The following is a 10,814-nucleotide window of genomic DNA, read 5'->3' on the forward strand; positions in this document are numbered from 1 at the left end:
AATGTATCTAGATTTGAAAGAGTTGTATTGGTGGAAAGGCATGAAGAAACAAGTAGCAGATCACGTGGCTAAATGTTTAAATTGCCAGCAAGTCAAAGACGAGAATCAGAGGCCCGGTGGCCTGGCTCAAGACATAGAGATACCACAGTGGAAGTGGGAGATGATTAATATGGATTTCGTAGTAGGTCTACCTCGCACATACCGTAAACATGATTCAATTTGGGTTATTGTAGATCGACTGACAAAGTCCGTGCATTTTCTACCAGTAAAGACGACAGACTCCGCAGAGTAGTATGCGCAATTGTACATCAAAGAAATAGTCCGACTGCATGGTACTCCATCTTCAATCATATCTGACCGAGGCCCTCAGTTTACGGCGCATTTTTGGCAGGCATTTCAGAAAAGATTAGGTACCATGGTCAATTTAAGCACCGCTTTTCATCCACAGACCGATGGCCAGGCAGAAAGGACCATTCAGACTCTCGAAGATATGTTGCGTGCGTGTGTTATAGATTTTGGAGGTAATTGGGATGATCACTTGCCACTTATAGAATTTGCTTACAATAACAGCTATCAGGCCAGCATTGGTATGGCTCCCTATGAGGCATTGTATGGGCGGAGATGTAGGTCTCTAGTGGGTTGGTTTGAACCAGCAGAGGTACCGTTGATTGGTCTAGAGTTTGTTTGTGAGGCCTTGGAAAAGGTTCAGCTAATTAGAGAAAGACTTAAAGCGGCTCAGAGTCGTCAAAAGTCTTATTCTGACAAGAGGCATCGTGAGTTAGAGTTCATGGTTGGTGATAAGGTGTTTTTGAAAGTTTCACCGATGAAAGGAGTTATGAGGTTTGGTAAGAAAGGGAAACTTAGCCCTAGATTTATCGGACCTTATGAAAGTCTAGAAAAGAAAGGAAATGTGGCTTATAAGCTAGCGCTACCCGTTGAGTTGTCCTCTGTTCATCCTGTCTTTCATGTGTCTATGCTTAGAAAGTACATTCATGATGAGTCACATATAATACCTGCTGATACTATAGAAATTAAAGAAGGCTTGACTTATGAAGAGGTACCTATAGAAATTCTCGATAGGCAAGTAAGAAAGTTGAGAACAAAAGATTTAGCATTGGTAAAAGTTTTGTGGAGTAATCATGATTCAAAAGAGGCTACATGGGAGGTCGAGAAAGATATGAGAAAGAAATATCCATATTTATTTGAGGAAAAAGGTATGCGAACCTAAGTTCGGTTTTACATTTATATTCCATTTATTAAATACAAGTTAGCAAGTGTTTATGTCCTTTCTAGATTATATTTAGTTGTCTTAGTGATTTAGTTTATGTCAGAGTATATTTAATTCATTAAAGTGATTTACTTTTGCTAAAGTGTTGTGCTTTAGATTCTTGTTAGTTATTGTGGTACCTCCTTACCGGAGTGTGAGTAATTAATTTATGAGCTGCGTATGGTGCCTATGAATGGCCTGTTATGGTATATTTGGTTGTTGTTGGTGTATTTGTGGTATTTGTGACAGGGATATTGTTGGATAGTCCAATTTACAAGGGAAACTCTGGCGAAATTTTTGAAAACTTAGGGAGTTAGCCAAAATTTTGAGTCACTTGGAAGAGTGAGTAGTGCTAAGAAAAATTTAAGAGGTTCAAGGACCTAAGGAATGATTGTTAGCTTAAGAATATGGCCCTAGCAACATTCGAGGATGAATGTTTTTAAGGAGGAAAGATTGTAACACTCCTCAAATTTATAAAAGTTTCGAGATACGCTAACTATAGAACTAAATTATTACTATATATATATATAAGTATATAATTGGATATACAATTCGAAAACTATTAATAATTTTACTATTAATAATTATTAAAAGAGGGTATCTTTAATTATTAGTTTTAAAAAAAAAGGGAAAGGGGACTTAAAGCCCAACAAAAGGGCTATTGAAAAATAAAGGCTTTAAGCCTTAGAGAAACAGAACCCACGATTCTTCAAAAAGGGTAAATGCTTTTGCCTGCCTTAGACGAAAAACAGAACACTGAGTTCTGTTCGCTCACGAACCAGAGCACACAGGCAACGAATAAAAATCCTAGGGTTCTTCATAACTCACTTATTCTTGAACTCAGGTATGTAAAATCTCCTATTGTCAATTACCCTACAGTAGTAATATGTAAGAATTAAATAGCTAATTCCTTTCTTCCTCTATATCATCAATAAATTTCATAATTAGGTGTAGTACTTTAAAATTGATTAAAATGCACTGGTTGTTGTAGAATCGATTGTTTGACTGGTGTCAATTGGACTAGGGCCTACGTATTGGCTCGAGAAGTTTTGAGGTGAGTTGATATAACCCTTTACTAAAGTGGTTTAACTCACAAAAGCACGCATACAAGATGTTTGATGAATTGCTTAAAAGAGTTTATCTTTATTTAATTAGAGCGAGTGAGTACCCATTAATTTAGAATTGTTCTAGCAAAAGTTTAGATGATATATTATGCTATAAGTGCTTAAATTTTCAGATTTTTGTGTTATTCTTATATGCTATTTTCATGTTGAAAATTATGAAGAAGAAAGAATCTTTGGAAATATATGTTTATTTTATTCTTATGCCATGCTTTACATTTAAGGACAGCAATATGAGCATTTACATAATGTTCTATAAAGAAAAGATTTAGACTTGAAAAGTCACAAGAAGAAGTTTTAGAAAGAAAAGATTTTTGGGGAGTATCATTTATTCTGAGAAGGGGTCATCGTCCAGGCCGAGGGTCCTGACCAAGGCATTGACTTCCTGAAACTACTTGTGCCAAAGTAGGGAGCATACGAGCCGAGGGTCTCGTTGCTGAGAATTTACTTAGCCATGCTAAGGTATGATAAATGAGCGCTGAGAACCATGAAGCGAGTGACACCTCGTGGATTGGGCCTATTCGATCAGGTTGGGATCGAACCTGTGCCGATCACACGGTGACTGAGACAGAATTAAGTCAGGATAGTTGGAACTCCCAAAGTATAAAGTGAAGTATTTTTTTTAAAGAAAGAAAAAGAAAAGAATTTCTTTTAGAATATTCATAAATTGCTATTATGCCATTATTTTAGAATTATTCTTATAAGCTTTATGTTTTACATGCATTTAGAACCTTTGCTCGTAATGTATATGTTATTAAAGTTTCTCCCCCTATTTTTGAGACTCACTGAGTACAGTGGATGGTACTGACGTTCTCTTTTGGGAACCTACGTTGGTCTGCAGTACAACGTAGGAACCAGATATGCAGGCGGGCAGGCTACGAGTTAGGACTTTCTTCCCTTCCAGTGATATTGTTGAGCTCTGATTTTGTTCGTGGAATATTCTTAGAGTCATTTTCATTTAGCTATTTCTTTGTTTATTTAGAGAACTGGCCAGGAAATCTCATGTCCTGAGCAGTGCGTCAGTTTATCAGTAGAGGCTTCATAGACATAGTCATTGGGTTGAGATTCAGATGTTATTTTATAATAACTTAGCAGTAATTCAGTAGTTACTACGAATAAAGCTTTGGAGTTGATTTATTTAAATATTTTAATTAATCAAAAGTATTTGTTTAGAGTATTGCTTTGTTGCATATAAAGTTTGGAGTTATAATAGGGTTGATAAGTAGAGATGGTTCGCTCGGTCATATTTAGTGATGGAGTGCCGGTCTCTGCTTGTTCAGAAAATGGGTCGTGACAAACTTGGTATCAGAGCCAGGTTTATGGAGTCCTAGGGGTCTATGAAGCCGTGTTAGTAGAGTTTTGTTTATGTGTATGAAGCGTGCCATACTTATAAATATGACGCTACAAACATTTAGGAAAAGTCTCTTCTTCTTTTTTCATACTTTAGATCGTGCAATAGAGTCTACCTCTAAGAAATTATCTAATTTATTCATTTCTCCAAAACTCGCAGGAATGGCTCGTACTCGCAACTCTGACACCGACACTCAGGATGCTTCTCAAGAAACCATCGCTACTATTGTGGCTCAAGGTAGAACTAAGAAGGCTTCGACTCAGAAAAGGAGGGGAAAATCCGCAAAGGGAGTCCAAGTACCCCGGGTTGAACAAGAAGAAGGGGTGGAGCATGATGATCCAGTACCTCAGGATCCAGTACTTCCCCCAAAAGTAGCCCCGGCTCAAGCAACTACATATCCCGAGGTGGGTCAGATGTTTAATGTTGTCAACAGTGCTATGGAGATGTTTATAGCCTTTATGGCCAACCAGAACGAGAGAAGAGATGAGAATCCACCTCAATCAAATAGACAGAGCAATTCTGAGTCCTCAAGAGTGAATGAATTTTTGAAGTTGAGTCCTCGAGTGTTCCATGGTTCTATAGTTGATGAAGATCCGATGTTGTGGCTGGAGGGTGTCAAGAAAGCCCTCCGAGTGATGAAAGCATTTGATGATGAACCTATAGAGCTAGTTGCTTACCATCTTAGAGATGTGGTCGGCGCTTGGTTTGAGATGTGGGAAAAGGAAAGAGATGAAGATGATGGTCCGCCTACTTGGGAAGAATTTGAAGAGGCCTTCATGGCTAACTTTATCCCAGAAGATGATAGGGAAGCTAAGGCTACAGAGTTCGAACAGCTCAAGCAAGGGAATAAAAGTGTGCAAGAGTACTACATGGAATTCATAAGGTTAGCTAAGCATGCTCCTCACATGGTTAAGACTGAAAAAGCAAAGATTCGCAGGTTTGGGGGCGGTTTAGCTTACCACATTAAGGATACGACATCATCTGCAGCAGTAGGGATGGAAGCCTTCTCCTCTGTTGTGGGATTTGCCAAGCACTTAGAGAAAGACAGACAACTAAGGAGAGAAGCCGACTCACACAATATCAACACATTGATTGACAATCCTCCCTTATTCCACCGTAACAATATCAACAATCATAAATAAATATATATTGCGGTGTGCAACCGGATCCCATCATATAACAAAGTCAGTATCATAATTTACCCGTACTTCATTCTATCAATCCACCCTTATTTCACATGTTGCGGGATGCAACCTGATCCCATCATTGAAATACAAATTAACTCTTATTTCACCATATCAATCCGCCCTTATTTCACCTGTTGCGGCGTGCAACCCGATCCCACCATATCTTTATCAAATATTCAATGAGTCCAATCAAATCAATAACTCAAATCACGAGAACCTCTACAATTGACGGATATGAAGCTAAATTAGAAAAGAAGCCTTGTACCAACTTGGGAATTCACATATGTAATATTACACGTCAAGACAAGTCCGGTAAATGACAATTAAAAGGTGCAGGTAAGTTAATTAAGGCAAATAGTAGCGAGTCATGAAAGCATGGAATGGTCTAATATTTTTAATACGAGAAACAATTATTAACAAGTAGAAAATAAATCATGGGAGGCATTTAAAGTATATGACAGTTAAGGCATGGAAGGAAATAATTAAGGAAAAGCGAAAAATCCGGGAAACAAGTAATTCGGTGGTGTATAAGCACTCGTTACCTCGAATATACGCCGCAACACATAAATTTCACACAGCACATAGTCCGAGGGTTGCTAATTTCCTCAAATCAAGGTTAAACTCAACACTTACCTCGCTCCAAAACCGACTCAAACCTCAACCATGGCTTTCCCTTTCGAATAAGCCTCCGAACCAATCAAATCTAGTAATTGATAATCAAATGATTCAAAATAAGCCTTAGGATCTACCCACGAATGAAAGGGGTTCAATTTAGGTCATTATTGAAAAGTCAATCCAAAATTAACTTCTGGGCTCGCTTGGTCCAAACACGAAATTCGGACCAAAACCCGATTATCCATTCACCCCCGAGCCCAGTTATGTAATTTATTTCTAAATCCGACGTCAATTTGCGGTCTAAATTCCAATTTTACAAAAATCCCTAATTCTATCCAATTCCCCAATTTCTAACACGAAAATCCTAGATTTTAGGTTGAAATTTTATGAAATGCAACGGGAAATGGAAAGAAAGTAGGTTAGAATCACTTACCAATGAATTGATCGCCTCTAAGGGTTTGAAAATTTTATGAAAGAAGAGTTTTTGAAAAAATCGCTTCTAAGGTTTCTAGGGTTGATAATTTGAAAGAATGAGGAAAATCCCGTCTAACTCAACTTTTGACCAGGCGCAGGTGTCACAATTGCAACCTAGGGTTCGCAATTGCGAACCCTGCAAATACGAAAAATACTTCGCAAATGCAAAGTCTTCACATTCATGTTGCCTTCGCAAATGTGAACCTGAGGGGATCACAAATGCGACCCCAGATCTCGCAAATGCGAAAGCCAAAACCCCAGCCCCTGCTCGCAAATGCTATATTTCCTTCGCAAATGCGAGGCTCGCATTTGTGAGCCAGACCTTGCAATTGCAAAGTCTGTAGCAGACACCATAAGCACAAGGTCTTTAGCTATGATTCTAAGTCCAATACCCTCCGTAGCCTATCCGAAACTCACCCGAGCCCCCTGGGCTCCAAACCAAATATGAACACAAGTCCAAAAACATCATACAAACTCACTCGTGCGATCAAATTGCCAAAATAACAGCTAAAACTACGAATCAGACACCAAATCAAATGAAATTTTTAGTGAAACTTAAGAATTTCTATTTTTACAACCGGAAGTCCGAATCACGTCAAACCAACTCCGTTGTACACCAAATTTTTCAGACAGGTCATAAATATAGTAATGAACATATTACCAAGCTCCAGAATCAAAATACCGGCCCGGTAATAGTAAAGTCAAACCTAGATCAAATTTTTAAACAATTAAACTTCAAATTTTCGACAAAATGCAACAACTCGAGCTAGGGACCTCCGAATTCGATTCCGGGCAATACGCACAGGTCCCAAATCACGATATGGACTCACCGGGACCGTCAAAATATGGATCCGAGTCCATTTTCTCAAAACGTTGACCGAAGTCAACTCAAATGCACTTTTAGTAAGCGGTGTTTGAAGTGTAAATAAGTGAAAGGTTATTGCAGACCTCGTGTAAAAGAAAGTGGTTGCGAACAGTCAGAACAGCTTCAGCCCAAAATTAGTAAACACTTTCTTGCGAACCTCATGTAAAAGAAAAAGAAAAAAATAGCGGAAAAAAAAGATACAAGTCCCTTCATTCCCTCCAGCATATATACACGGAATTAAAAGAGTATTTAAGACTGATTAGTGGTTTATTTTCAAGAGGAAGATCAGTGATGGCATTCACGGGATAACATAAATACCAAAATAGCTATTGTATGCCAACACGTAGCGCATATTTCAGATTCTTGCATACACATGTGCTACAAGGACAAACAAAAGTGCCAACAACCAATCTTTTTGACAAAAAAATACTAAAGCAAGGACGAGGAAAAGGCTCAGATTACTTGTTATATAAAAGGATCTCTCAACAATATAATGCAAGTGGATTCATAACACTTGTAGATTATTTCTTACAAGGATCTTAAGGAGGTCCTAGTTAGGAAGTGTACTGCACAACCGTAACTCCCTAACAGCTTAATATACAATTGAATTAAATTAAAACAAATATAAAACTACTTTCTCAACAAAGAATGAATGAAGTTTCCTTAAGATGAGCACAATTGGCAGCTCAAATTTCGATGGAGTCCACAAGTAGGGCGATAATGTGAGGTTTTAAGACTTTCTCCGGATGAGTATATCCATCTAGATTGTGTATATATGTAACCTCAACTATACGAGCAAGATTGAGAATAGGAGTTAAAAACTCTACAGATACAGGAGTTGGCCTAAGAAGTCCTTCATTAAGATCCTTCCATGCTTTCTCAGCCATTTTCTGGAATTTATCCATTGCCTCTTTTGTTGCTACACCATAGTCTCTCATGCAACACTCAATTCCTGTTGCAATTTGCCCCCTGCTTTTCTCAACCTGGAAAGGCACATAGATAAGGGATTAACTTTTATATTGCCTCAATTATCGTAGCAACACTTTTTTTGTCTATATCTCATATAATTGTATAATTTCTTGAGATACAATTCATACCTCGTATGTGGCTGTGTCATCAATAACTCGGCATATTATCACACTAGCTTCAAGGATTTTAGGGTTCTTTGACAACCACTCAAAATCATGCTCTGTAGCAGACTTTATACCCAAATATGATGTTGTCGCAAGGTAGTAATATGTTGTAGTTGCCAGTGCATTGCTTAGATATTCAGAAACAGGTGGCATATATCCTTCAATAAACCATGTTGACTCGACATTATAATTTCTTACTACTTCTTTCATCTGTGAATATAAAACATAGATGTTCAAGTGTTAAAATTCTGATTCAAGTATATCAAGTTTCTGATCACTAAAAGACGTACACAAGGTAAAACAAAGTGAGAAATGGATTAACGAGAAAATGTATTTCGATAGTTAAGTTGCTCAAACTTACTCTTTCTATTGCATGGCAGACAATATGAGATCTTCCAGCACTAGACAATTCCTTTTCATAATCCTTGTAAAGATCTAGAATAGCTTTATAACTCATTTTCATGTAATCAGGAAGCCGATCAATTTCGTTGATATCCCATCTGTAGGATGACAATAAATTAAGGTGAACTCATGCTTTTTGAAAGAGCTAGCGCGCAACTATAATGAGTAGAAGTTATCGTCTTAATCTTTTCGCACCGACAATTCACTATCAAGGATTAAGTGAGTTGATGAAGTTCATACCTTTGTATGGCATCTGTGTATGCCTCAAGTTCTTTAACTGTACCATAAGCATCAAAGGTGTCATCGACAATGGAAATCATTGATATGGTCTTAACGAGCATGACGCGAGCTTGAGAGTATTGAGGCTCAAAATAAACTCCTAATGCCCAAAAGTAGCATTCAACTACTCGATCCCTAGCATATGGAAGTGTTGTTACAAAATCCAAATCTTTCCACCACCTGCAGCATAACAAATTAACATAAGTACTTGAGATATGATCAATCAAAAAGGGTTCATCGTTTTTATTTATCGCACCTTGATACTTCAGCAAGTTCTTGTTTGTGCAACATCTGGAGCATGTTGTAATCCAATTTGGAAAATCGAAGTAACACAGTATTTTTTGATTGTTCCTTCTCATAGATTGATGAGATGAAGAATCGGGTCTCGACTCTAGGAACGCCCTTGTGCAAACATTGCTCAAGGGCATGTGTCACTTGCTCCCTAAGTGGAGATATCAAATGTAGAGCTGCAGATTCAAGATGGATAGTGGAGAAAGCAAGTGCGTCTTCTAAGATATCGTCAGCATGAGTCCTTACATGTGAAGCTTCATACAAGTTTAATAATCCTAAGACATCACTAGCAAGAGACTCCTTGAATTTGCCATTTTCATCTTGGAATTTGCTGAAAATTTCTGGTATTTCAAGAAAGAAAGCTCAAGATTAATTAACCTTCTTGCAACAAATGGGTAATAATTTTAACAACAATATTAAAGGTGTGCTTCATGATGAGCTTACCCGGAGAGATGTTGAAACCATGTTGCCTGAGCAATCGAAATTGAAGCGCAGAAGTGCACAAATCATTGCAGTTTGAGTTTTGGTTATAAATTTGATCCAAAATCTCATCAATTTCTTTCTCAAAGTGGTAGGATATGCCAAGGCGTTCAATAATGTCAATCAAGTTCAATGTGTCAGCCAATTTTCTTCCGGTTGTTAACAACATACTCCTTGTCTGTTCCTTCAATGGTTCAATCTCTTGAGCATACTTTTCAGCAACCTATTTATAATGTATTTTAAAAAACGAAATTAGAAAAAATAATGTTGTTCAATAAACATAAAGAAGAAATTAGCCATGCTTGCCTATATATAAAGAAAATTAGTAATTTACCTCATTGTCAATGGAGAATGAAAGGAACTGATCACCCCAGAGACTAGGGGAGAAGTCGGCCACGGGACGGAACTGAGGCCATTGCTAATAAAAGATAAGAGTATTTTTTTCTTCTTTTAAGGAAGAGGGAAAGGAACTCTGAATTGTTGAAAGCTGATGATCTAAATGGAAGAAAAGAGAGAAGTATATATATAGTGGTGAGAAAAGCGCAGCCAATTCTCTAATTAATATTTTTATTGTAAATACAATTTAATCATTTCCTCGCTGCCTTACTTGACTTTATACTGGCTAGCTAGTCAACCAACCAGCAGTCTTTTGATTCATTGTTGGCGTCTGGGGTCTGTTGATCCAGATTTCCTAATTATTTAAAGTCTAAATTTTTTTTTGGTTAAATGGATAGTATTATTTAAAGAAGTTAATTAGCCTGTAGCATCGCTCGCTACCGAATCGGAATTACTATTAGAAGCCGAAATTTTCCTTGCAAAAGTAATTCCTACAATATATTTGTCTACCCTATTTTGTTTGCAAACACCTAAGGAACTACCAAATACTAATGCGATCAAAATTCTAAGTATTACTTTAATTTGTTCATAAGACCTTATGTCAGTGTTGCGACATAAATTTCAACTTTTAATGCAGAGTCTATCTTTCAGCTTTATCTAGAGGCAATTGTAATAGGTACTCAGAGTATTCAAGTTAGAGTTAACTTGATGTTGTCGCAATAGTTAGAGGTTGTGTGGTACAACGGGATTAGAGTTAGTCCTAGGTTTACAAAAGAGTTTTTGTTATTGTAATTTTTGGCACAGTGATTTTAGTGGAGAGTTTGGAAAAATCCTACTTGAAAGTAGGTCGTGGTTTTTTCACCTTTTGAGCCAGGTGTTTTCCACGTAAAATACTTGTGTTCTTTACTTTCCACATTTACTATTTCTGCAATAGTAGGTTAAGGAACACTTAAAAGAACCAGGTCCTTCCATAATCAGTTTAATCGAAAAAAATTGGTCACCACACAAATCAC

The 10,814-nt window shown here is 37.4% G+C and overlaps 1 protein-coding gene across 1 annotated transcript; it reads right to left on the bottom strand.

Annotated features, from left to right (window-relative positions):
* Positions 1–7,319: 7,319 nt before the first annotated feature.
* LOC138891136 (5-epi-aristolochene synthase-like) lies at positions 7,320–9,937 on the bottom strand. Its single transcript, XM_070174118.1, has 7 exons — positions 9,800–9,937; positions 9,430–9,688; positions 8,951–9,326; positions 8,656–8,874; positions 8,375–8,513; positions 7,978–8,223; positions 7,320–7,863 (listed from the first exon to the last, which is right to left on the bottom strand). Exons 2-7 carry the CDS (start codon positions 9,632–9,634, stop codon positions 7,567–7,569), a joined length of 1,482 nt encoding a protein of 493 aa, XP_070030219.1. The 5' UTR covers positions 9,635–9,688; positions 9,800–9,937; the 3' UTR covers positions 7,320–7,566.
* Between the last annotated feature and the right edge of the window lie 877 nt (positions 9,938–10,814).

This window comes from Nicotiana sylvestris, chromosome 5, assembly GCF_000393655.2.
Source record: "Nicotiana sylvestris chromosome 5, ASM39365v2, whole genome shotgun sequence".
Taxonomy (NCBI): Eukaryota; Viridiplantae; Streptophyta; class Magnoliopsida; order Solanales; family Solanaceae; genus Nicotiana; species Nicotiana sylvestris.

Coding starts and splice junctions, on each gene's coding strand:
- LOC138891136 (XM_070174118.1), bottom strand. CDS start 9,634: ATGTTGTTAACAACCGGAAGAAAATTGGCTGACACATTGAACTTGATT. Junction 9,327..9,429: donor TGGTTTCAACATCTCTCCGG/GTAAGCTCATCA, acceptor TTGAAATACCAG/AAATTTTCAGCAAATTCCAA. Junction 8,875..8,950: donor GAACTTGCTGAAGTATCAAG/GTGCGATAAATA, acceptor GTTATGCTGCAG/GTGGTGGAAAGATTTGGATT.